The 27,625-nt window shown below is 43.6% G+C and overlaps 1 protein-coding gene across 4 annotated transcripts in view; it reads left to right on the plus strand.

Annotated features, from left to right (window-relative positions):
* CHN1 (chimerin 1) overlaps positions 1-27,625 on the plus strand; it is a 106,519-nt gene that overhangs the window by 26,503 nt on the left and 52,391 nt on the right. Inside the window, exons 3-5 of one of the 4 annotated variants that reach the window (XM_081840370.1) lie at positions 753-808; positions 8,583-8,614; positions 11,532-11,645. In XM_081840370.1, the coding sequence (XP_081696496.1) occupies positions 753-808; positions 8,583-8,614; positions 11,532-11,645 (202 nt within the window). Of the gene's footprint in view, positions 1-752; positions 809-8,582; positions 8,615-11,531; positions 11,646-19,673; positions 19,783-26,268; positions 26,355-27,625 lie in introns of those variants that run through there. The other 3 variants (XM_081840369.1, XM_081840372.1, XM_081840371.1) reach the window with 3 other exon arrangements.

Raw genomic sequence — 27,625 nt, forward strand, 5'->3', positions numbered from 1 at the left:
ACATCGTTAATCACAACAACCATACATCCAGCAACTTGTCACCATGAAATGCATGTGTGTTGTCTCCCGTTGCAAATAGCAATAATAAATCGCTGCAAAATAACCTTTTGCAAGGAAAGTGAAGCTTTTGTCCTTTTTTGTTTATGGTTCAACCAAAATATGCAATTCCACTGAATGTTTCCAATGTGCTCGCTTACCTTTTCTTGAGAGTCCAAAGAGAGTTGTTGGGTGCTAATCTATAGTGTCCAGGACAGGATATCTGAAACAGCTTTCAGCATAACAGAGCTAAGCCATGGTTTTAACTTCTGCCTCCCTCCTCCTCAGTCATGTTGTTGTCTGGATCAACTCTAATATCATTGCAACCAGTCTTGGGGAATGAGGTGGGAGGCGATAACAGGTGGCTGGAGTGGGAGGGGGAAATTGGCAAAGGTTGCTTCGCCAGCAGAATCCCTCCCTTGGATCAAAAGTCTCCCATGGATGAAAATCTGCCTCCAGCTTACCACGTTGCTGTTTAGCTACTGCTGACATGTAGTTGGTATATTGTGTACTTTTAGTTTCCCATGTATTGAATGCCCCTTCGAACATAGTCAATGTGGCATACAAAGGAACCGACTGACCATTGGCATAGACAGATGTCCAGTTGTCAAAAATGGCTATTTCATTAATACCAACAAACAGAAATGCTAAAGTGTTTACCTCCTTGCAGTCTTAAGCATAAAAATGAAATCCATTTTTCCTCTGCCTTTTCCTAGTGTATCAGTTGCAACAAGAAGCTCCCCACCCTAGAAGGATTACCTGCACATCTGAGGTGGGTTTACTGTGAAAGCTAAATGTAATTGAAGGCTTTTTAAAATACTGAATATTGTTGCTTAGTTTAGTTCTGGCAAACTTCCACGACCAGGCACAGCCCACCACTGCCTTCCCTGGACATCCTTGAATATATTTTCCCTGTGGCCACTGTTTTAATTTCCCACAATGTTCCTAACCCTTATTATTATTATTATTATTATTATTATTATTATTATTATTATTTATAAGCCAATTACCCTTAGTCCCTCTTTCCCAGTCTCACCACTACATGATGGAAGCTTTAGCTGGTTTCCTTTGAGCCAGGCTTGTAGGCGGTTCTCTGCCTGAACATGGCTAGGAAATCATGCTGTTAATATTCCAATTACTATATAAAAGCACAGGGCCCTTATTGCAGCCCTCTTAGAGACCATACTAGGTGTGATTCTCAATACACCATTAGCAACCATGTCTCTGTTCTCTGAAAGATTTAATACCAAGAAAAGAGCAGGAAGTCATTTTTCAACTGGGACCACAGCATGCAGGGAGGGGAAGGTTAAATCTTTCTTCCTCTGCCATGACACCCATGAGAATCACCTCCGCTCAGCTGGTACTATTCCTGTTTTGTTTAGTCCTCATTTGCACTTAGGGTGAGGGCAGTCCTATGTTGTTGTTGTTGTTTAGTCATTTAGTCCTGTCCGACTCTTCGTGACCCCATGGACCAGAGCACGCCAGGCACTCCTGTCTTCCACTGCCTCCCACAGTTTGGTCAAATTCATGCAGGTAGCTTTGAGAACACCGTCCAACCATCTCATCCTCTGTTGTCCCCTTCTCCTTTTAGCCTCAATCTTTCCCAACATCAGGGTCTTTTCCAGGGAGTCATCTCTTCTCATGAGGTGGCCAAATTATTGGATCTGTCCTTCCAGTGAGCACTCAGGGCTGATTTCCTTCAGAATAGATAGGTCTGATTTCTTGCAGTCCATGGGACTCTCCAGGGTCTCCTCCGGCACCATAATTGAAAAGCATAGATTCTTCGGCAGTCAGTCTTCTTTATGGTCCAGCTCTCACTTCCATACATCACTACTGGGAAAACCATAGCTTTAACTATACGGACCTTTGTTGGCAAGGTGATGTCTCTGCTTTTTTTTAAGATCCTAGGGCTTTTTCTTCTCAGCCGGAGCTTAGCTCTGGCACCTCTCAGGTGGGCGTCATTGCCATTCTAAGGCGACAAGGGAGAAATTCATGGTGAGCTCCAGCATCTCTTTTTCTATGAAAATAGCACTGTGCAGTTAAACTAAAAATGGTCATTGTTATGATTTGCATCATCATTCCTGACCACCCTTGACCTGTCCATCTTGTTACATCAGGCACTTACTGCTGATTTGCTGGATTTTTTTTTGCTTGATAGCCATTAATTAATTGTTTGTAAGGGGTGAAAGGAGGGAGAGGGAGAACGAGTGCAGGACTCGCTGGATAAAAACCAGCAAGCAAACCTCTGAGACCTGGGAGAAGAGTCGGTGGAAGAGGACTGGAAGAAGTTTAAAGACTATCTGCAGAAACACTGCAAAGTTTGTGAATGTTAAAAGGATGTTGGATATGAAAATAATATGGCATTAGTGATACAGTGTGAAAAAACATGCAAAAATGTAATAGAAAAAAGGTGAATGACAAAAGTTTTATTATGTCAAAGGTAAATAATATGTTAAATATAAGGAGGAAAGATTGGAGACATAATAGAGTGATTTTAATAATTAGAAATGATTTCTGAAAGAGGGTTAGGACTTGCTGTATTTGATTGGGTAAAGAGGAACACAAAAAAAGGGAGGCGTGAGGAAGTCAAGAAAGAAAGTTAATTAAGTATGAATTTAAAAGCTGGAGCTTTTATCTCTTTTTTATTATTGTTAATTTTATTTTTTCTGTATGTTGTTTTTTCCCCCTTTGGATTTGCTTTATGTGTATAAAAACTTAATAAATATAAAAAACAAAAAAAACCAGCAAGCAAACCAACCAGTTGTCAACCATTTGTCAATCAGACCTTCCTTCCCAGACACTGGGGCACTATCTGATGACCAAAATGTGTCCTGCAAAAGTAAGCCGTGCACAGAAACAGGGTTTCATGCTTGGATCATCCTCAGGGACTAGTTCTCATTGTACATGAGGGTGTGCAGTGGATGATGAACATGTTGCTTTCAGCCCCGGCAGCCCTGATTTCTTGTTCGCTGATTCCAGGTCTCTCCCCTGGTTGCCTTCAGTAGACATGATCAGTGCTGCCTAATCTCTTTGTCAGAGGGAGAATATGTTGGTCTGGTTTTCTCTCTCATCTTACTCGACAAAGCTGAACTTACCCACCTATTCAAGGTTACAAACCTGGTAGCTCCAATCACCACGTCAGGAGCTTTTTAATGATTTTAGGCAAACAGTTTTATCTGTTCCTCAGCCAGCTCTGCTGGATCACAGCGCAACATCAATTTCAATTTTTAATATGCTACGGCGTGAAATTTGACTTGTTATAATGCAGCCACAAAACACCATTCATGCTAAATAGGCGCTGAAAATGATTAAAGTTTTAAATTTTATTGCAACACTTTCATCATGTACCCAAGGGGAGAGGAAATTAATCTTCGAAATGTGTTTGTCATTTTGACATAGCCTTAAATACAGGGGAGCACAGTACTGTCATGGCCTTAATAGCTTATACCGCTTAGATCACAAACAGGATTAATTTACTGAATTAAATAGGAGTTTCTTTGTGCTGTTCTCTTTCATATGCCAGTTGCAATTCTTCCAAATTTGCTGTAAAGCTCTAGGATGGAAAAAAATAAGGCTCCAATGGGTGTGAAGTGGTCCACATTTTCAAAGAAAACTACAGTTTCTGCCAATATTGATTTGGCAGGCATTTTAATTATTTATCTAGCTAATGCTGATTCCTGTTCATGAAGATAAGTAGTGATCAGGATAAATTAAGGTTTTGCTCTCTAGCCTATTAATGAGTGCCCTGGTAAGAATTTTCTCTTGCACTGCTGCAAACGTGTACAACACAGTTCCCTTTCTCTTGTCTGACATTGGGATTTTAGTAGCGCTCTTAACAGACATTTCACTTCATTGGAACAGCCCAGTTGGTTTCATGAGAGTCAAACATCATCTGTATGGCCACAGGTTTCCTATCCTTGCCAAAGCTGTATGCACCTCGAAATATCTCCCAGAAAAACATATCATAAAATCAGCGATAGCACCAGTCAATGGCAATAGCCCTAATCAGTTCATCAGCAATAACATCAAGGGGACTGAACCTTGGTCTTTCTTTCCTTCTCCAAATGAGGCCCAGTCACTTAGGTTTATGGCTGATGTTCTGATGGGCATTACACAGACACAGACATAGCTCCTGAGAAGACGCACAGACAACCTACTGCATATTTCTGCATAACATAGCAAATCCGTTCCACGTATATGTGCCACCTACTTTCCTAACCTTTTAAAAGCATTTCATTAACTTTTATTTCAGTAGCAACAGTAGTAAGGGGCATAGCAATCTCACGTCCAATTAAAAAGCAATTTTATTGCTTTTGCATGGTTCTTTTTTGGTTGCTGTACACTGTCCCGATGTTTCGCGAGAGGGCAGCATAGAAATGCTTCCATAGATAAAATAATAATAAAGCTAAAGAAATGGCCGTCAAAACAACCATATTCCAGAATGTGCGCCCAATATCCTTTTTCGTTAGACTACTTTTTGGAATGTGATGCCGATAACAACGACTAGTGTAACTGTTCAACTGAAATCGTAACTTTTCTTTCCAACTAGGAATTTAGAAGGATTTGTTGGAACCCCCCCAAAAGGGACGCGGGTGGCGCTGTGGGTTAAACCAAAGAGCCTAGGACTTGCCGATCAGAAGGTCGGCGGTTTGAATCCCCGTGACAGGGTGAGCTCCCATTGCTCGGTCCCTGCTCCTGCCAACCTAGCAGTTCGAAAGCATGTCAAAGTGCAAGTAGATAAATAGGTACCGCTCCAGCGGGAAGGTAAATAGCGTTTCCGTGCGCTGCTCTGGTTCTCCAGAAGTGGCTTAGCCATGCTGGCCACATGACCCAGAAGCTGTACGCCGGCTCCCTCAGCCAATAAAGCGAGATGAGCGCGCAACCCCAGAGTCGGCCATGACTGGACCTAATGGTCAGGGGTCCCTTTACTTTTACCTTTACCCCAAAACCATACTGATACTGGTGGTGGGGATTGATGAAGGAGCATTTCTGACATGATGAGAAGACCAAAAAGTAGAGATGTGAGGACAACTTAACGTGTGGCAAGGAGCGTTGTCTGTTCAGGGCTGCCTCTCGGCTAGTAACCCTAGCCGAGGTTAAGCCATTTGTAAGCCTTTACAAATATCACTTCTGTTTACTTGACCTTATTATCAGAGTGTGTTCAGATATTTCCCCAGGTCATTCAGAAAAGAAAGTGTTGTGCTTAGGGGAGTCAAGACTGTGAGCCTTCTTTTGAGCGACACTGACATCAATATAGAGAGGCTTTAAATCAAATATATCTTAATACTCTCAAGTATCAATCCAATTACATTTTTTTATAGTACTATGTTTACACTGAAGCAGAGGGGTAATTTTATAGGAAACAGATGATATGAGTTTTTACTGACCATATCTCCAACTGATTTAATCTCCCCAATTGTAATATGAACTTCTTTCAAGGCTTTTTATTATTATTATTAAAGAAAAAAGCCTGATTCTTTATTACTGTTGTTCCCTTGCTGCATGTTTGTTCATGTGGCATACTCACACATGTAAGATGTCCTTTGCTGTCACAGCTTGGCATCTTGCCATGGAGTTAAAATAATCTTAAATGAAAAGATATCAAGCGAACCAGATGATTGAATTAATTAATATCCCCCCCTTCTTGTTGTATAGTAAAGCTTCATGCTAATATAACCCTAATTACCAGCAAGCCTGAGTGAACAGTATCCACAAACAACCTTGTCCTAAGCAGCCCTTTATACTGCCGCTGGGTGATTTTCCTGGTAAATAAGTTCCTGGAGATATTTTCGGCATCCTAAGGGGTTTTCCTTTCCTCTCCACTCTTTTTTTTTATGTTTTCCGTGCATCTCCTCTATTTGTTCCCTGGAATTAACAGCTTGTAGATAGGTTTTTGCACATTGGCCTGCAGGAACTAGAGAAAAAACCTAGTTTTTTTATATACCGCTTAATTGTGTTAAGGAGACTCGGGTGGCGCTGTGGTCTAAACCACTGAGCCCAGGGTTGGCCAATTGGAAGGTCGGCGGTTCGATTCCCCGTGATGGGGTGAGCTCCCATTGTGCAGTCCCAGTTCCTGCCCACCTAGTAGTTCGAAACCACGTCAAAGTGCAAGTAGATAAATAGGTAAGGTAAACGGCGTTTCTGTGCACTGCTCTGGTTTTGCCAGAAGCAGCTTAGTCATGCTGGCCACATAACCTGGGAAAACTGTCTGTGGACAAACATCGGCTCCCTCGGCCAGTAAAGCAAGATGAACACCGCAACCCTAGAGTCGTTCGCGGCTGGACTTAACTGTCAGGGGTCCTTTACCTTTTAAAAATTGTGATAAAACCTCAAACCGGTTTGCAAAAAGGATAAAGCAATAAAATTAGCAGTAAAAACAGTTAAGAACGTGGTGTTTTTTTAAAAAAAAAATTAAGGCCAACAATAAGCTTAAAAAAACCCCAGCAGCTTCTAAATGTCTGGATAAACAGAAATGTTTTAACAGATACTGAAAAGAGTCAGGGAGTTCCAAAATATGAGAGCGTCCACAATGCAAGATGGATTTCTTACAAGAGCAGAATGAGTATTATGTGCCAAACTACCCCTGTGCTAGACCAATTTGGTTCTCATTTTCGAATCACAAATGAGAGGTTTATCATGGAGCAAGATTTTCGGCCCGAGGCATGGAACTTAGCTGATGTTGAGTTACTTTTTGGGGTGGGGGGAACCAGGTACACACATCTCATACAAGCTGCATCCCCACACACAGATGTGCCCCCTCCCCCATGTTCCCTTCCCTCATTCTTACTTATTTGGGACCCAGGCACATACCTTGCCTCTAGAATTATAGGCTCCGTGTTTGTGAATATTGGATCTATGGGCTACCAGTAAAACGAGGCTGCATTTTAAAATGGCTGCCGAATGCTTGAAGCAGGTTTTGAGCTCTAAGGCAAGTTTCTGCTCTATAACCAACCCTTAGCATTTGTTTTTATCCTCTCTTCCCTTTTATTTCTTAACTCCTTTTAGTGCTTTCTTTTGTTGTTTTAATTTATTGTTTTATCTCATTGTTTTATTGTTCTAACTCCCCTAAACTGTGAGGCTGCATGAAGCTGGGCTGGGCTGAGCACTTTGCTAGGCAGCGCCAAACGCAAGGTCGAACCAAAGTTTACAAGATAGGTAAAGTTAAAGGTACCCCTGCCTGTACGGGCCAGTCGTGTCCGACTCTAGGGTTGCGTGCTCATCTCGCTCTAGAGGCCGTGAGCCGGCGCCGTCCAAAGACACTTCCGGGTCGCGTGGCCAAGCTGCTCTGGCGAGCCAGCACCAGCGCAGCACACAGAAACGACGTTTACCTTCCTGCTATAAAGTGGTCCCTATTTATCTACTTGCACTTAAGAGTGCTTTCGAACTGCTAGGTGGGCAGGAGCTGGGACCGAATGACGGGAGCTCACCGCGCCGCGGGGATTCGAACCGCCGACCATACGATCGGCAAGTCCTAGGCGCTGAGGTTTTACCCACAGCGCCACCCGCATCCCTAAGTTTACAAGATACTAGTTATAAATTAAGGAAGAGAAACATCTTGATTATCAGAACTGTTGAGGAGCGAGCCCAGGTGGCAGCTGCAGAGAGTATCAGTTGCCAAGGAGCAACAGCGAGAGATAAAACCATTGTTGCCATGTGGGCTTCCTGGAGACATCTGGTTGAAACAGGATGTTAGGCTATGTGATCCAGCAGATGTCCTTAGCGATTTCATATGGGTGACATTGGAGGGCAAGGACTCCTTTGCTTTGCAGAAGGGACTGAGATCAATTCCCTGGAAAAGTTATTGGTGGGATGCTGTTCTTGCCGATTCTTCCTTCAGCACCCTGGTTGCCACACTCTTCTGATTTTGGGGAGGTAGAAGGGGTTGTATTGAGAAGGAGGAATAAGTGAAAATCACCCACTTTCCTCCAGCCATGTCTTGTGAGCGGAGTTCTACTCATGGGAACTTTGGTCCCAACCCATTTGCTTCTGTATTCTGCAATGGTCTATTGGGTGGAGGCCCCCTGGGCTGTGTGGCTTCCATATAGCCATATTCAGCTGTGGTCTCCAGACTAGTGAATATAATTCAGGTGTGGATTGCTGGTAGAAATGGCGAAATTTCACATATGCAGCTGATTTCCACATGAAATAAGTTGTGAAGTGGCCCTTTTAATAAGCTAAGAGATTTTCAAGACTAAAAGTTGTGGTATCCAACTTAAAATGTATGTTCCAGGTCAGGGTTTCCCAAACTTTGGTCTCTAGCTGTGGTTGGACTACAACTCCCATCATCCCTAGCTAGCAGGACCAGTGGTCAGGGATGATGGGAATTGTAGTTCAAAACAACAACAACTGGCCACCCAAGTTTGGGAAACCCTGTTCTAGGTAAGCAAAAAAAGATCTAGAAATGATAAACAGTATTTGTGTCTTTTGTCTATTAGCTGTTGTTCAGTTAATTACAGGATAAACCGTGCATTAAGGGAGAACACGAACTGTTTACGTATTCTGTATTGTTCTGGTAAAATGATGTTACTTTTTTTCTTTTTCAATAGGTAGAGAACAGACCGAAGTACTATGGACGAGAGTAAGTAATGCAGTGTGCTCTGAATTTTCTGCCTTAAGCTAAGGGCGGTCTAATAGAGCAAAAATACCAAAACTTTGCCCAATGGCTACTCTGCATGTTCTCAATGGGTTCATAAAACATCTCAACTTGTCTTGGAGGATACAGAGATGAGATTATTTTGCAATTCACTGGTGGTTTCAACAGCATAGGCAGTTTTACTCGACCATGAATAGGTCACATAAGGAAATGTTGACACGCACATCTTCAGTAGTCAGGTCAGATTTCTCTGCAAATCTGACGACAGGCTAGCAGTTTTGTATTTCAAAGTGCTTTACTTCATATTCCTGCTTCCATTTGGCAGAATTGTTGGCAATAAAATAAAATGTGTGAGGTATTTTTCTTTTTTCCTTTTATTTAAGGAGGGTGGGGAGCAAAATCACACTAGAGCCCCCGTCTTTTCTTTTTCTTCTTTTTTTTTGAGTGGCTATGGAAATGTATAGCCAATTTTCATCTTTCCCCATACAATGAAATTGGGAAGTAGATTACAAGCAATCACATCATAGGAGAATTTTGATATATGCATTTTTCAGCAGTTGAAAAATCTTCAGTCACCTTTTATTTCATTCGCACATTTTGTTCAGGGGTATTTTTGCTTGTTAACTCAAAATTTATAGTTTGTTCCTCTTGAAATTCATGGGTTCACAACCATCCATTTGGTGTTCAACTCGACGCCTTTATATTGAAGTAATTTACAGTTCTGTGGCTGGAAATAAAGTATCTTCAGAGCAGTTTAAAGTTGCCAAAGTGAATTAATGGACTTCAACATTCTTGTTGGACTTGTAAATTTGTAAGTGAAGATAATTTGAGTCGTCAACAAAGCCAAGTAACTATGCAGCTATAATGTCAGCAACTTAGGGCGAGTTTGTACAACTAGTAAAATCAAGCTAGAAAGATTTTCTTCAGGTTATAGATCAGCTTGTGCAAATAGGAGGCTACATACTGGTGACTGGGAGCAGCTGCCGAGACCACATAACACCGGTCTTGAAAGACTTTCATTGGCTCCCAGTATGTTTCTGAGCACAATTCAAAGTATTGGTGCTGACCTTTAAAGCCCTAAACAGCCTCGGCCCAGTGTACTTGAAGGAGCATCTCCACCCACATTGTTCAGCCTGGACACTGAGGGCCTCTTCTGAGGGCTTTCTGGTGGTTCCCTCACTGTGAGAAGCGAAGTTACAGGGAACCAGGCAGAGGGCCTTCTCGGTAGTGGCGCCCGCCCTGTGGAACGCCCTTCCATCAGATGTCAAAGAAATAAACAACTATCTGATGTTTAGAAGACATCTGAAGGCAGCCCTGTTTAAGGAAGTTTTTAATGTCTGATGTTTTAATGCATTTTTAATCTTTTGTTGGAAGCCGCCCAGAGTGGCTAGGGAAACCCAGCCAGATGGGCAAGGTATAAATATTATTATTATTATTATTATTATTATTATTATTATTATTTGGTTGTGACTCCCAAAGTTGACTTCTTGCACATGGGAAATAGTATATCAGAAGGTGTGCTAGTGACATAGCTAAATATCACCTGCAGAGCATTATGGCAGAGGAAAAGTTTAGATCAGGCCCTCGCTATACCACACTTCCCATTCTTTATATGTTTGCCCTTTGTATGTACAATGCTTTTCGTTAAAGGCATTTTCTCTTACAGAATTTCATTGTCATTTCTTATATGGCTTTTACAGTGGTACCTTGGTTTTCAAACTTAATCTGTTCCCGAAGTCCGTTTGAAAATGTTTGGAAACCAAGGCGTGGCTTCTGATTGGTGCAGGCACCCCAGAAATAATAGCCGACAGCTGCACCAGACGTTCGGCTTCCAAAAAAAACATTTGAAAACTGGAACACTTACTTCCGGGTTTTCAGTGTTTGGGAACCAAGGTGTTTGATAACCAAGGCGTTTGAGAACCAAGGTACCACTGTAGTGGTGTACTTTTGTGCAGTATCTGAGGAGGAAAGCAGATCTCAGTAAAATAACAGCATTGTCTCTTTCTACACCGTAGTTCATTGCAGCATGTACACTGTTGGATGTCAACATTCACATCCAAGACAGATTTTGTGATGGTCAGCACACTCTGCCTTATGCTCCTACTTGCCAGAAATACACGAGTGAAGACTGACAATCTCATTGAGGGAACTGTCAGCGTTCACTGGGTGTACCTCTGAAACTTTGGATGTTCATAATATTCATCTAGGATTGTCAGTGTTCAAATGTGAATATTGACATTTGCGACATACAGCATTCGCTGCATTGATGTTTTCCAGGGTGACTTTCACTGTGGTGTGTGTGTTTAGGAGAAAAAACTTGCCATGACCATAATGGTACATTATAGTAGAGGTGTTTCCATTGGGTCAATAGACAGAAAGCAAATACGTTGGAGGGAGAGATGGGTTGTGCCGATGACTGGGGGAAATGAATGTAAATAATGTATACAGAGATGATTATTCGAATTTAGGATCTGTCCTTAGGGTCTTGGCATGCTGTCAATCTGGATCATTGTTAAGAAGGATATGCAACCTTAATGTCAAATGAGAAGCTATGTAAGATAAGATTTACACCTCTCTGTAAATCAAGCTCCTTATGAACAGAATTTACTTGGCCTATAGGGTGGCAGTGTCCCTAGGCTTTATTTATATATATAAAAAAGAAGTTGATAACTTAGTACTACCAGCTGAAAATGATCAAGCCAGCTGCATGCTAAGTAGAGAAATTAACATAACTGTATTCAGGGCTGACTTTGAGTATGCTGCGTGTTTCTTGAAAGTAAAGGAAGGATGCTATTTTTGTATTTTAAAATGAAAAAGCGCTGAGGGCTTGTGTTTTTCTGGTGAGCGTTTCTCTCGAAACAACTCTTTTATTGTGCTGATGAAGATGGGCTTTGTTTTTCAGGTTCCATGGGAGGATATCGAGAGAAGAAGCAGATCAATTATTGAGCGTAGCAGAGGGAAGTTATCTTATTCGCGAAAGCCAACGGCAACCTGGAACGTACACTTTGGCTTTGAGGTTGGTAATTAATATTTCATTTTGAGGCTATTAGAATATTTATGAATACTCTTGAGGGGAATATTACGATTAGCTCTTTTCCATTTTTATTTATGAATCTTCTTGAAATAAAGGTTTAACTGAATTATATTTTTGTGGCCTAGTTCTACCTTCAAAGTCCTTTAACTTAACAGGCAATTGAAATATTGGGGCATTGTAAACTTAGAAATGCTTATTTTAAATCTTCTCACTTTACCTCTCTCCCTGTTCTACTTTCAATACTTGTCCTCTCCTGCTATCTCCCTCGCTCTACCAAAAGTTTAAATTGAAAGCTGCTTGAATTGTAAGCAGGGGGGTTTCTTAACACCACCCCTCTTGCATTATTCTGCAGATCACAGTGTGTGTAGGTGATGGTTTTTAAAAAGCACATTTGTAGTGGTTGTTATTTTTAAAGAGAAGAATAACAAATAGGCTGTTCAGTCCATCAGGGTCATCTCTCAATGTATGAGAGCCTTTCAGTGGCTTTTTGATACAGTCTTAATATCTAGACAAAATCATGTCCATCTTGCATGTCTATGGAACAGCTTAATAGCACTTTCACTAAGCTAGAAGTGCAGGAGTTTACGTCACTCTCACTGCCAACACCACCAGCAGATACAAGATAGTGTGGGACATGGGTAGGCAAACTAAGGTCTGGGAGCCGGAGCTGGCCCAATCGCCTTCTAAATCTGGCCCACGGATTTAGCGTGTTTTTACATGAGTAGAATGTGTCCTTTTATTTAAAATGCATCTCTGGGTTATTTGTGGGGCATAGGAATTCGTTCATTTTTTTTTTCTTCAAAATATAGTCCGGCCCCCCACAAGGTCTGAAGGACAGTGGCTGAAAAAGTTTGCTGACCCCCGGAGAACACACACTGACTCTTGTTCAGGTTCCCAAGTGAGAAGCCTTCCCATTAAGTTTATGGTTTTATTCAGCTGTAATGCAGACGAGTGAGAGGCAAATGAGGACTGGTTCTATCTATACAAAAGTCAGTGTGCATTAAAAGATATAGTTAAGCACCAACCAATTATAGAATAGATAGTGCCATCTTTATAACTGGTCCACTGTGGTCAATGGACTAGGGGGACTAGGCTAGTCTCTTCAATGTTCCTGGTAAATTAGAGTATTGAAGTATCAAAGCTTGGCACCTCCTTCCCAAAGCCTGGGAAGCTTATGCCAGGCTTAGGGAGGTAGGCACGATGCTGCATGTGTGCAGTGACAGGACACTGTTTTTCCATATGAAAAATTTCACCGCACACCTCTGAACTGGTCTAATTTTTGAAAATTTGAAGCCAGAAACCAACTTTATCCAACTTGTTCACCAGTCTAGCTGTTGTACGCTTTTGGCTTGTATAGTCTTCTGTTATGAATAAATCATCTTTGTCATCATTCCCACCCCCACAACTTGAAACTTGCTGTGATGAAACCATTGCTTGCTGAGAGAACTGCCATCTTAAATGATCCTCAACCAAATTTTCGAACTTGTCAAAACCCAGTAATGTGACTTCCTTACACTAAATTGCCTCAACCTTTCAAGTACGTATTCTGCCCTTGAAAAAACAAGGCTAGTTGGGTTGTTTGTCTAATGCAGAGGTCGCCATCTTGGTGCCCTGCAGATACTGTTGGACTACAATTCCCAGTATCCCTGACTGTTGGCCATGCTGGCTGGGGCTGATGGGAGCTGGAATCCAACGTCTGCTGGCCACCATGCTGGCTGTGCCTGGTGTTATCCAACATTCTTTCTGACGCATAGAAACTACTGTTTCTGTCCTCCCAATCTCTGCAGCCGGAGACACAACTGCAGATACATGAATACAGCTAACATAGACTAGTACAATAGATGACATGTTCTGTACAAATGGATTTCGGTAATTGTTCTGGATCCTGGTCATAGTTCTTTTTTCTTCTTACTGTCTGAGGTTGAGGATTTAGGGATTTGGTGCGTGGTTGGGTTCAAGGCAACTGTCACGTTTTTCTATTGGGCTTAGCTGCATTTCCCTGAGCAGAAGCCTCTCGGGTTTGGCTGGGCTCCCTGGTTTATCCAGCCTCTGTGCCAGTTTTAACTGACGTGTTGTCCTCTCCATGAAGTTACTAGCAAATCAAAGAGTGTTTCAGTCAGAGACATTCTGGCCATGTGTCAAGATTATGATCCATGTGGGGAGAGCTTATTAAACACTGGGGAAGAGTTTCTGTGCATTGCAGGACAATACGTAAATGGTTTCAACCTCTGCGTGAACAAATGTGGCATAATCAGGGTGGTCTTCTAGTGCTGTGTGTAAACCATCTGGGAAGAGGCACTCTCATTCTGCATTCTGTAGCACATCATGCACACTGAGCTGATGGAATTTGGTATCCAACAACATCTGCAGGGTTACCGCCCCGGTGCACTTCTAAAGTTTTGGATTACCAGACATGTACAGCGCACCATTAGAGGAAGGCTCTGCCTAATGATGCTGGTTGTATGAACTGATTTTGTTGGAAAGCATTGCATCTGAGGTCACAGAAAGGTCTGTGATGATCCATTCATATAGGCATGTCATCACTTGATGTCATAGCTGTCCACTACTGTGTGAAGCAACAGCAGGCAAGTTCATGTGGAAAGGGCTCACTAAGAGTTGGAAGTTTAAAAACCACTGTTGTGATTATTTCTGATCTTTGCTTCCAGCAAGATCAGTGGATTTTATTGATATTTACCAGAAGTTGGGCTCATTCTGGTATGGTGTACTTTTTAAATGTTGACTGACAAATGTAACCTTGAAGAAAATAAGGCAAATAGATCTCTTACCTTTCTAGGCAAGTACATGGCGACGGTAGAAATTGTTCTGGAGTTTCTCAACAAGGTCTTTGTTGACAGATGGAGAACCTTTCTCAGCAAGGTTACCACACCGTTACAGAATAAATGAGTCACAGGCCTCAGTACCAAGCTTTTGACTCATTTCAATCATTTGAAGCCCTGTATAAACTGGCTATTGTGTCATGAGCAGGCATAAGCAACAGCCTGTTCCAGCAAATGTGCTTCACTTAGACTGTGCACACATAACCGACTTGAAAGGTCACTCTTTTTCTCAATCCGGATCAAACCTGATTCGAAGGGGGGAAAACCAAATGCAGCATTTCATAAGAAATGACAGGATAGGTATGGATTATCGGAGTGTTAACTACCCTTTTTTCATGCTTGGCGTACTAGATCACTGATTAATTATTTCCTTATAAGCTGCACATATTACAGTGGTACCTCAGGTTACATACACTTCAGGTTACAGACTCCGCTAACCCAGAAATAAGTGCTTCAGGTTAAGAACTTTGCTTCAGGATGAGAACAGAAATCGGGCTCCGGCGGCGCGGCGGCAGTAGGAGGCCCCATTAGCTAAAGTGGTGCTTCAAGTTAAGAACAGTTTCAGGTTAAGTACGGACCTCCGGAACGAATTAAGTACTTAACCTGAGGTACCACTGTATATAAAAACCAGAATCATAAACTGACAGTTAATCTATGTAGTAAAAAATAATGGGGGCATGCAAAAAAGCTGAACCGTAAAGTATTTGGGGTACCTCCTCTTCCTATCATTTTTAAAACATGATTTCTGAAAGTAAGATTTATAAAGTTTTTGGTGCCCTTGCTTCCCCCCCTCAAAGCATATGTGAATCAGTTATGAGTAACTTAGCAACTGGAAGGTTGTCTTTGACTCTCACTAGACCTTCTCTGTCAGTTTGTTACATAATAGCTTTTGTAGATGTTAATATTTTCCTTCCGCAGTGCATCAAGGTCTCGTTTTCTTACAACTCACCCTGTGCAGTTAGATGTGTTGTAAATCAGTTGATTTTCAGTGGCCTTGATCATACCTTAATCCTGCATATATCTGAGCCATTAAAATATTTTTTTTTCTAATTTTGTTTGGAGTTTGCATGGAACATTTACTAAAGCCTCTGGACCTGTCAATGCAGTCTTTTTATTGTATGTTAACTCGTTAGATTTGTCTGTTTTATAGCACATGTTATAGACAGCTACAGTGGCCAGTGAATATATATATTCAAAGAAAGATGTTGGGTGATATTTTGGTGTTGCTGGGGGGGGGGCGTTGTCTGTATAATACTGGTGTTGGTGTTCTATTTGCCTTATATAACTTAATGCTTTATTGTGTTTGTTATATCGGAGCCTATTCTGAGATTATTTTTAATGAAGAGTGGGCCGGAACTCTGCTAAATAAATAATATGTGATGTTCATACAGTCTCTTAACACATATGAGTAGGGAGGAATTCTACAGTGCTTTCCCTTTTGTGGTCTTTCAGGGTTCCTAACTTTTCCCTGTCTTGTTTCCTCTATTTCCATGGTTGGAAACTAGATGAAGGAGACCATCAACTTGACCCAGAGCGGAATGGAGAATAGTATGCGCTAAAGTGTATCTCTGGGGAGGGCATGAATGCAACAGCCGCTCATAAATTTTGGGTGCTAGTAGTGGCCTTTTAGGTTAGCAGTTTGAAGTCTAGAATGCCATGGCAACCAAGAAAAGCACTCCTTGTGGGTGATTCATCTCGTAAGATAAGAAAGCTGTGTCAAACCTGGATGCAAGCATTTATACCTTTTCATAACCTCAGGATATATTATGCTGCTGCGTGTGGCGCTTCCCCAGCCTGACTGTTCGAAAGATTCAGTTCCCGGTGGGAATAAAGCACACATGCTCCAAAACTCCCTGAAGTTTGCATCAACTACTGTAGATTTCAGGCCTAACAGGGTGGTATATGGTTTATATTCCTGTTCTTTCTTTTATGGCTGTGTGTTGCAGAGGTGTTTTTGCATTTTTAGTTCATACATGAATAGTGTGCTTTTACATTTCCCCCCAAAAAATTGGAGCATTGTTGTCTGTATCCCAGAAGCGACGTTTATTGTTGTGCATTGCGAAGAGGCAAGGCAAACAAGTAAAGTCTATAAAGCCTATGGTGGCTTGGGCCATGTGCACACCTGTCGCTGCCTCATCCTCTTATATGTCATTGCAAGTCCGTCAATACTGTATCTGTGCTTAGTCTGTACGTGAAGTGCTCACACTATTCCCAGTGGCTGACCAACAGTTACGGATTTTCTTCAGAAGCCAAAGCTTACACATATATACTAGAAATGCCATATGCCATTTCTTCTGAGAGCTGGCATTTAGTTACTGGTATGGCATTGCTTTGATATATGGTTGGCTTGATAGATTGTTGTTTTATATTTAAGCCAAGTGGATTCTTGGCATCGTCATTGAGCTAGATCAGAGGTGTACAGTGGTCAGCTGAAACCAGTCAAGGCAGAAAATCTGCCTTTTGCTTTTCCCCCTTGCAGTTAGAAGCAAAATAATAAGCTCAAGGTTGTATTTCAGGAAGCAGCCGTTACTGGCATGGGTGGACAACTGTGGTAGGATTCTGCTGCAGTCTGTTGTGTTGATGGCATTTGCTCTGTGGCTCATTGGTCTCAATCCAGTGTTTAATAGACTGGATTATTGGCTTCGAAGTGAATACCCATGGAACTGAAGAGAGTGGATTTTTGTCAAAGAGAATAGAACTTGGGAGATGCATTGAAATTAATGCAAACTGTTTATTAATATTAGTTTAAGATCACTGTTCTTAGTTCTTTGCATCCAGAAGCAGCAAAGTTTATCAAAGAGGCACAGGGTGGGGACTCTGGCCAGAACAGATTATTGCTTTTTTATCCAGATCGCAGGTGAGGGGATATAAGGGTAATAGAATACATTGCAGTGTGAATTAGAAATTCCTTACAGCTGAAAGGAACAGGAAATTCCTAATTAATTCCAGAAGGTGTTAAAAGCTACCTTTAAAGTCAGCTAAACAAACAGTAGGATCTGCTTAACGGCAAGACCTATAACAGATGATGACAATAATAAGACATCGTCCCCCGTGTCAGTTTGGTAGTGAGAACCTTGTTTAATTAGGACAAAGATAATAAGGAAAGCGAGGAGGAATTGTACCAGCGGTAGGCGTTGGAAGTGCAGGAACACACTCTGTTCCTTTGAGATGATAGCTGCTGCTGCTGCTGTTGCTACATGATGTTTAGCTGGTTACCATAGTTTCCTTTCCTGCAAACCCTATTGTTGCATTATCAGAAATGGGGGGGGGGGGAGAGGATGTGGAAATAAGGCGCCTGCAACATGAAATGGCAAAACTAATTTGACTCGGAACTTAACTTGAAAATTACGGAGCAATTTTAAAGATATTTGGATAGATGGGGTGTAATGAAGGTCAAATTTGCCTGGAGAGAGATTAGGAGAGAGCTTTCATTGGGATTCATTTCCATTCCAGGAGCTTCCTGTCAGCTGAGATCCCCATGTGACATGGGGTAGTTGCAAACGGTGGAGTCACTGGTGAAATAGGAGCTGTCAGCTGAACAGTGGGAGAAACAATAGGCTAGAAACAATATGGACTACGTGCCATCGGAGCCAACTCCTAGGGTCCAGTGTCCCTTCGGCCATCCCAATAAAACATTTGAGGGGCTTTGCCCACACCCCAAAGTTAATGGGGACTGCCATTCAAATGGTATGCATGGGGCTTACATTCCCCCCCCCCCCAGTATTTTATTCAAGTTGGTAAGAGCTATGGCAAGCATGGTACCAAGACATGAGGTTGAAATCTGAGCCCAGGAGGTGAACACCCTGAAAGGCAGGGGACTACAGACTAGCTAAGTAGCAAGTGAAGGGAAAGAGGACTAGAAAAGAAAAAAGAGGCATAGGATTGAGGGAAGGAGGATAAGGATGTGGAGGAAATGCTGGGTCCGAGAACAGGAGTTTCTGCACACCAGGCATAGGCAAACTCGGCCCTCCAGATGTTTTGGGACTACAATTCCCATCATCCCTGCTAGCTAGGGATGATGGGAGTTGTAGTCCCAAAACTTCTGGAGGGCTGAGTTTGCCTATGCCTGCTGCACGCTATGGTGGTAGTGGAGGAGAAATGGTGATGATGTGTGGGTCCTGTGGATTGGATACCAAAGGAAGAAGAGATCATAAGCTGCTAGGGATATATATACAGTGGTGCCTCGCAAGACAAAATTAATCCGTTCCGTGAGTCTCTTCGTATAGCGGTTTTTTCGTCTTGCGAAGCAAGCCCATTGACAGCTTAGCGGATTAGCACTATTAGCGGTTTAGCGGCTTTTAGCAGCTTTTAGCGGCTTATCAGTTTAGCGGATCAGCTGATAAGCGGCTTAGGGCTTAGAAAAAGGGGGGAAAGGGGGAAAAAAACGCAGGAACTCGCAAGACATTTTCGTCTTGCGAAGCAAGCCCATAGGGAAATTCGTTTTGCGAAGTGCCTCCAAAACGGAAAACCCTTTCGTCTAGCGGGTTTTCCGTCTTGCGAGGCGTTCGTCTTGCGGGGCACCACTATATATATATATTTCTAATGCAGCTACCACATAGCCTAGTTGATACAGCTTTTGGATTTGTACGTCAGGTGATTACTGATAATCCTTTTAGGCCTTAGCGCTGCAATAGTATCCATGGAAAATTCCTGGCTTACGTGAGCTATGAAAACAGAAGAGTCAGGCTTGCTCACATTATCAGGTTCAAACTTATTCTACAGCAAACAGCCTATTAGAATGGGATGGTGTGGAATTCAGTGTTTGGAGCACGTGCAACATATGCATACCTATGTAAACTGCCTTGTTGGATCAGACCAAGAAGGTCTGCCCCGAGGAGATTACAATCTTTAATTTGACACAGGGAGGGAAACAGAGGAAGTCCAGGGTGTATCCTGAGTCCTGCTGCGAGACATAAGCCAGGGTCTGTGAGTTTAGACTTTGGGATTCCCGCACCTTTCCCATGTGTAACCTCTTCCTTTCTTTTTGCAATAGGGTAATTAAGGTGATTCTATTAGAATTCCCAAGTGAATGTCAAGCAGGGAGGGAGGGGGGAAAGAGATGGAGTGGAATTCTGGTGGAGACGGAAGGTTGGAGGAGGCTTAGAAAGGGAGAGTGAATGTTGGGGGGGGGGAGGCTGTTGAGAGTCGGTTGAGAGTGGTGGGTTCTAGAAGGGGGGCACTTGGTGGGGGACATGAAGCTGGGCTGGGCAGCTCTTCAGGATCAGTAGTCCAGTAGCAGGATCAAGTGTGCCCATCAGTGACCATGAGAAGGAACTCTGAAGGTAGGAGCAGCTCCGAGGCCCAGAGGAGATGAGTGGCATAGAATTTTTATTATTATTATTGTTATTGTTATTGTCACCCATCACTGGTGCATGTGGCTTGGCTACCTGGCTTGACTTGTCCACAGATGTTGAAAGCTTGGCAGGTCCTCAGCTGTGGTCCCCAGATTATATTTTCTGTTGTGAATACCTGGCTGCTTACAAGGTTGAACCATATGACCTTTCCATGCCTCTATTCTCTTTACTCTAAGGCTGCGTTCACATCACACCTTGAAATCACGGGGTCATTCCATTAAAATGGCAACATGCACACTCATCAATCCTAAACACGTTCTAGATCTTTTTAAAGAGAATTTCCCAAAGTTTCAGGATCTTGCCCCTGGGTTGAATGGGTTTTAACAGGAAGGAGGGTTATACATTAATTGAAATTTATCCCTCCAGATACCCACAAATGTGAGCTGAACAGAGTTTTAAAATCCCCTCCATGGCAGCAAAACCAAAAGCTTAGGAGTTAGGCTGCGAAACCTTGTTTGGAGCAAGTCCGCTTCAGAAAGACCACTTCAGAAAGAATCCGGCAGCAAGCTGAGAAGTTTAAAAATAAGCCTTATTTTATTATCATGTATTCATTCACAGCAACAGTAGCAGTAAAAACTATGCAGGCAAAATACTGTTTTGGATTTGCAGGGGACACCCCTAAACCTGGAGATTAATAAATGGTAGGATTTTGAGGATTTGAAGTATTGAAGGGAAGATTGGAGGTCAGTGGGAAAGTGCAGGCTCCAATTTCTTTCCAAGCCAGGGTCTCACCTGGGATAGAGACAGGAACATGCCAAAAGGGGTTAATGGCCCATCAGAGAGGCTGTGAGAGATGCCTTGGGCTCCAGGGCTGCCCTGCTGTGGAGGACAAGCCCCTCTTGACAGGACCCTGTTGTCAGATGTGGATTCCCTCCATGTAGATGGACAGTCGCAATAGGAGAATAAAGCATATTTCTTGGAGCTACGACCATTTCCGCCGTGTCTCTGTTCTCCCAAGAATCATGGACCCTGGGTGAGTGCCCGGAAACCCCCCCCCCCCGGCATTGGTTATGTAAATGTCAGTTTTGTTACACCCAACTTTTGTAACAAAACTGACATTTACATAACCAATGCCAGGCACATGTGGAAGAGGCATGTCTGCATCCAACACGGGTCCAAGGGAGAGAGAGAGGGGGGAACACGAAGTGCAAGATGTTCCTTTCTCTCCAGGAGAGCAGGGGAAAGGTCCTCACACAGAGCCCTCTCTGTCAATTGCATTTCTAAGGTCCAAGCCCCTGCCTGTCATCACTGCAGCTCTGCAGACTTAGCCCCTTTTCATGCTGCAGGAGCCCCAAATGGATGGTGTGTATTGTACCCAGCTTTGGTTTTAAGGGAAAGGCCTCTAGTGGGCTTCAGCTTGCACAGGGCAGGAGCATAGCAAGATTTATTTTGTGTTATTTCTTTGCACCATCACTGTGTGTGACCCTTGAGAAAGAGGTCCCTGCCCCCAAGGGGGCTTACAATCTTTAATTTGACACAGGGAGGGAACAGAGGAAGGTTGAGGTCCAGGGTGTATCCTGAGTTCTGCTGCGAGACATAAGCCAGGGTCTGTGAGTTTAGACTTTGGGATTCCCAGACATTTCCTATCTGTATCGTCTTCCTCTGCTTTTATTTTCCTTTCTGTCTCCTAGCTCCTAAGACAGGTAGGCTGCAGAGGCTCCTGTGGCTCCGCGAAATTGTCGGGGAAACGCCCTGGGGGTGCCTGCAAGCCCACGAATCTCTGAGCGTCTTCCAGTATGCACAGCACTGGAAAAGGCATTTCCCTTCTTCTCCGGAGCACTCAGCGACATATACCAGCTGGTATATGCACATTTAATCATCTGGCAAAACACAGCAAAAGAGCGAGACATCGTAGATCTAATTTATTTATTTACACACTATGTGCAGACAAAGGCATAATGGCGTCCGTTCTCTCCAGCTCCGAGAGAACAAACAGAACAAGTAAAAGTGAAAGCACATTACAGCGGAAGAAATAAAACTGTCTTCCGTTTCTCACGCTCATCTCAGACAGGTATGTGATTTACAACAATCTCATCTGCAGCATCCAAGGCATGAAATACTAACAGAAATGAAAGAAGGGGAGGATGCCACATGTAAAAATGGTATTTTGGAAGTTGTGGTATGTTAATTCCATGGGGAATCCATTCCCCTCATGTGCCAAGAGGTCGTGGCGCCAACAGGGCTGGGGTGGGGGGAGCGGGCCCGTCTCGCCCCAGCCCCTCGTCCCCCTCCTTTTGAGCCAGGGGTCTGGCCGTCGTGTGCCCAGGCAGGAGCAGCGAGCATCAGCAGCCAGTGGTGACGTGGGCATGGGCAGCAGGGCAGGGGTGCTTATTCTGCTAATCTAGCCTTCTGTTTCCGACAGTGGCCAGTCAGATGCCTCTGCAAGTTCCCAAGCAGGGCATCAAAGACATGCTGATTTTGTGTGTAGTGAGACAACAACATCCTTTGTATCTTTCCCCCCATTGAGATGCAGGGTGCTCTTTCCCAGAAAAGGCACAGACAGGTTGTAGGCACCAGGAATGTTTTGTGTGTTTTTTTAAGTAATGCTCTGTGAATTAAACAAGAAACTAAAAGGTAAAGGGGCCCCTGACCATTAGGTCCAGTCGTGGCCGACTCTGGGGTTGCAGTGCTCATCTCGCTTTATTGGCCGAGGGAGCCGGTGTACAGCTTCCGGCTCATGTGGCCAGCATGACTATGCCGCTTCTGGCAAACCAGAGCAGCACACGGAAACGCCATTTACCTTCCCGCCAGAGCGGTACCTATTTATCTACTAGCACTTTGACGTGCTTTCGAACTGCTAGGTTGGCAGGAGCAGGGACCGAGCAACGGGAGCTCACCCCGTCATGGGGTTTCGATCCGCCGACCTTCTGATCGGCAAGACCTAGGCTCTGTGGTTTAACCCACAGCGCCACCCGCGTCCCTAAACAAGAAACTAGAAAGCAATAAATTGAACAATCTGCATCTACACTGGCAATGCATTCTGAAGTGATAAGACGAATGTAAAAAAGAAAAAGTTGATAGTATAGGAACGAACAGTGAAGAGACTCAAAAAGAAATTTGAGAGTTTTAGGATGAAACTGTTAAAAAAATAAAGTAAAAAATGGATTAGATTAAAGGGATTAACTAAGAGTTCAGGTGACTGGACCAAATTCTTAAAAAGCTAGTGCTGCTTGGTTCCTTCCTTGAGAGAAGAGGGTGGTTCACATTGTCCAGAACCATGTGCATCTTTACTTCCAGTGGGCCATATTTTAAGCTACATCACAAGATATTTAAAGAAAGAAGTTTTATGTGCAATTCAGCAGGAAGGAGCTTGCAAGATTATCATTTTAGCAGGTTCTTGTACTTCCCGCCAGTGTGTCTCATAACGGCACATCTCTGGCATAATCTACAGTAGGCCTTAAAAGCAAGATGAGCACCACACCCCATGGTCGCCATTTGACTGTATTTAACCGTCCAGGGGTCCTTTACCTTTTTTTTACAGCAGGGAAACTGCCAAACTGGCCAAAGATGAAAGCTGGAACAGCCTAGATGGGAAACTGTGGCCCTCCAGATCTTGTTAGACTAAGGACTCCCATCACCCACTGCCTGATGTTGATGGGAGTTGAGTCCAACAACATCTGGAGGACCACAGTTTCCTATCTAGGCTGTTCCAGCATTCATTCATCTTTGGCCAATTTAGACTAGAGTACCAAAAACAACCCATGGCATCACATAGGGTGGAGCAGCCCTGGAACGAAAACAAAAAATGATAGCTGCCAATGCCCCTTGTATTGGGAATCCTGTGCTAGGTCATAAGTCTTCAGAAGCTCCTGTTCAATGCTCTGTGGTGTGATCCCGAAAAACTTAGTTTTGCCCCTCTTTGTTTCCAATGTTCCTTAATACAGTGGTGCCCCACAAGACGAATGCCTCGCAAGTCGAAAAACCCGCTAGACGAAAGGGTTTTCCGTTTTGGAGGCGCTTCGCAAAACGAATTTCCCTATGGGCTTGCTTCGCAAGACGAAATGTATTGCGAGTTTTTTCGACTTTTTCCCCCTTTCCCCCCCTTTTTCTAAGCCGCTAAGCTGCTTATCCGCTAAGCTGATAAGCCGCTAAAAGCCGCTAAGCCGCTAATAGCGCTAATCCGCTAAGCCGTCAATGGGCTTGCTTCGCAAGTCGAAAAAACCGCTAGACGAAGAGAATCGCGGAACCACTGTAATTTCCTAGCATTGGGGGCCACTTGGTATATTCGAGAAACAAGGCTATATGCCCTAAAGGTAGTTCTGCTGGCTGGCTGCTTTTGTTTGGGGTTTTTTTAAGTGCACACCTACAAATGTAAGGTGCAAAAACGATGCACCTTTTCCCTGAACAGTGCTCTACCTGTTAGGCTGCATGTGAATGTGCGCAAAGTCCAGAGTTGCTGCTGTGTAATTTGTGAAATGGCCTTGAGGAAGGGAATGTTCCTTCATCCTTTATTGTCAGTGCAGTTTTTACTCTAGGCAGCTAGGAGCTGGTTCTCTAGCTTGCATTTATCATAATAACCTAGAGTTAATTAATTACCTGGACCATTCTTTCCTCCCCCAGACTGTTATCTCTCTTTCTTCCCGTATGGTTCTTGCTATGTTCCCGTTCTCCTTGCCGCCGCCACTGCCTCCTCCAACAATCTGTCCTCTATTATCAGTTCTGTATTCCCTTGGCCAGAAATCCCAGATTACCCTTAGCTGTTCTGTTAGCAACAGACTTCCACCTGCTCTTGTATCTTCGGCAATTGTTGGCAAGATACTCAGAGGCAGAGTGTAATGCATTTTAATAGTGAGGAAATAATTCCTGCTGAGATTCTTGTCCCGTGCAGAACAGGGAGCATTGCGAAGGGAAACACTGTCAATGCACAGTGTTAAATATTGATAAGCATTTACAGGAATGAGCTCACTGGAGTTAATGTGTAGCAATGCATCCTGTACTGCCATCTGATAACAGGGAACTGGCTATTTTATTCTTCTTTTGCATGCTTTCCACACTCACATAAGGGTGATTATGCTGTTCTTGCCTGTAAACCACAACTGAACTTGAATCTATCTATGTAGCACTAAGGCGAAAATTTGAACATTCTACACAGGAACATTCTCCCCGTCTCCTCCCCCCATGCCCCCCCATCAAATCTCCCAGTTCCCCCAATCCCCTGAAACAGATATGGTGATGACACAGGGTATGTCCAGGAGGAAGAGAGGGGGGATGTCCCATTGCAGTAGCAGAAGTTGTTCTGTTCACAAAATTATTTATTTGAACGCCCCCTATCTTCTCAATGTTGTGGTTTTCCACTGTTTCCCAGGACCGGTGTTATGTGGTCCCAGCAGCCACTCCCAGTCACCAGTCTAGCTGCCACATTCTGGATTAATTCCAGTTTCCAGGTCACCTTCAAAGGTAGCCCCACGTAGAGCGCATTGCAGTAGTCCAAGCGGGAGATAACTAGAGCATGCACCACTCTGGTGAGACAGTCTGCGGGCAGGTAGGGTCTTAGCCTGCGTACCAGGTGGAGCTGGTAGACAGCCGCCCTGGACACAGAATTAACCTGCGCCTCCATGGACAACTGTGAGTCCAAAATGACTCCCAGGCTGCGCACCTGGTCCTTCAAGGGCACAGTTACCCCATTCAGGACCAAGGAATCCCCCACACCCGCCCGTCCCCTGTCTTCCAAAATAGTATTACTGTCTTGTCAGAATTCAACCTCAATCTGTTAGCCGCCATCCATCCTCCAACCGCCTCCAGGCACTCACACAGGACCTTCACCACCTTCACTGGTTCTGATTTAAAGGAGAGGTAGAGTTGGGTGTCATCTGCATACTGATGAACACCCAGCCCAAACCCCCTGATGATCTCTCCTAGCGGCTTCATATAGATATTAAAAAGCATGGGGGAGAGGACGGAACCCTGAGGCACCCCACAAGTGAGAGCCCAGGGGTTTGAACACTCACCCCCCAACACCATTTTCTGGACACGACACAGGAGAAAGGAGCAGAACCCCCAGCTCCCAGCCCCTCTAGACGGTCCAGAAGGATGTCATGGTCGATGGTGTCAAAGGCCGCTGAGGGATCCAGCAGAACTAGGAAACAGTTCTGCTAAGTGCCTTATGTACTGTGCCTTCCTTTCTTATAATGTCCTAGCTTTTCCTGATGACATATTTCTAAACCAGGGGTCCTCAACCTTTTGGTGCTTATGGGCAGATTTGGGAATACCACATATAGGGTGGTGCTACTGAAATTAATGAATCTAATTTAGTCATGTTCATTAATTTCAATGAGTCTATTCTGAGCTGAATGTTAGTTGAATACCACCCATAGTCTATAAATACGACTTCCTCCTTTGCCAGGATCCATGGGAAATTAATTACCACCAAGAACCCCCCCCCCCAGGAATTTGATTTCTTATAGTTCCTAATTGGCTCTGGACATTGCCATGCATGCTTCCAACAGTGTTTTGGGCCTGCCAGAAGCCCCACTGAGTCCTCTTGTCACTGCTGCTACTAGGTAAGTTTTGAATGGGAAGGTAGTGATGTCGAAGGCTCACAGCACTGGCTGGGTTAAGAAGCCCTGTTGTGACACCAATAGGAACAGAATTGCTTCTCAGTTTTTGATTAGTGCCTTTAATCAAAACAATCAGTCTAAAAATAAAACAATTCAAAATTGTGGGAAACCCAGCCAAATGGGTGGGGGTATAAATATTATTATTATTATTATTATTATTATTATTATTAGCCATTCCAAGTAAAGCTATGGGAAATCTGCTCTCAACTAATTTCCAGTTGCATGTGTGAAGTGGGTGGCATACTAAACTTTTCTGTATGGTTTGTGCCCTTGGTCATTTGCAAATCTGAGAGTGTTTAGGAGCTCAAATCTCCCTGACATGTTTTGAACACTCCGGGAGTTTTCAGGTACTGCTCATACAACTTGTAGAAAGAATTGCAGCCAGTATATGCAAACCGCTAAGCTTACTAAGCAACTGGGCTCCTTGGATAAGCTAATGTATACAGCGCTTGAATGTTTTGACACTTGAGCACTCACAGCCAGTGAATAAAAACACTGGGCACTTTCAGATGGGAGTTTATTATGCAATCTTGGCAGTTTGGTATATGCAAGTTTTATGCGGGGTCCATTCGATGTCATCAAAATGGCAGTCCATACTTTTGTTACGTTTATCTGGATTTTTCCACCCTTGGAAACTCCAGTTAATAAAAAGAGTGTATTATATATCCTAGTGATGTATGGAAGTGAGAGCTGGACCATAAAGAAGGCTGATCGCCGAAGAATTGATGCTTTTGAATTGTGGTGCTGGAGGAGACTCTTGAGAGTCCCATGGATGGCAAGAAGATCAAACCTATCCATTCTGAAGGAAATCAGCCCTGAGTGCTCACTGGAAGGACAGATCCTGAAGCTGAGGCTCCAGTACTTTGGCCACCTCATGAGAAGGGAAGACTCCCTGGAAAAGACCCTGATGTTGGGAAAGATGGTGGGCACAAGGAGAAAGGGACGATAGAGGATGAGATGGTTGGACAGTGTTCTCGAAGCTACCAGCATGAGTTTGGCCAAACTGCGGGAGGCAGTGGAAGACAGGAGTGCCTGGTGTGCTCTGGTCCATGGGGTCACGAAGAGTCGGACATGACTAAACGACTAAACAACAACAACATTATATATCCACATGGAAGCATGTTAGCACAAAAATTCCATATTTTGGGGTGGTGTGTCACATGTGGTTTTGGTTAGTACTCTCAGTTACCAAAACCCCCTTCCAGGGCTGGCCC

Source organism: Podarcis erhardii (assembly GCF_964252035.2).
Source record: "Podarcis erhardii genome assembly, chromosome: 1".
Taxonomy (NCBI): Eukaryota; Metazoa; Chordata; class Lepidosauria; order Squamata; family Lacertidae; genus Podarcis; species Podarcis erhardii.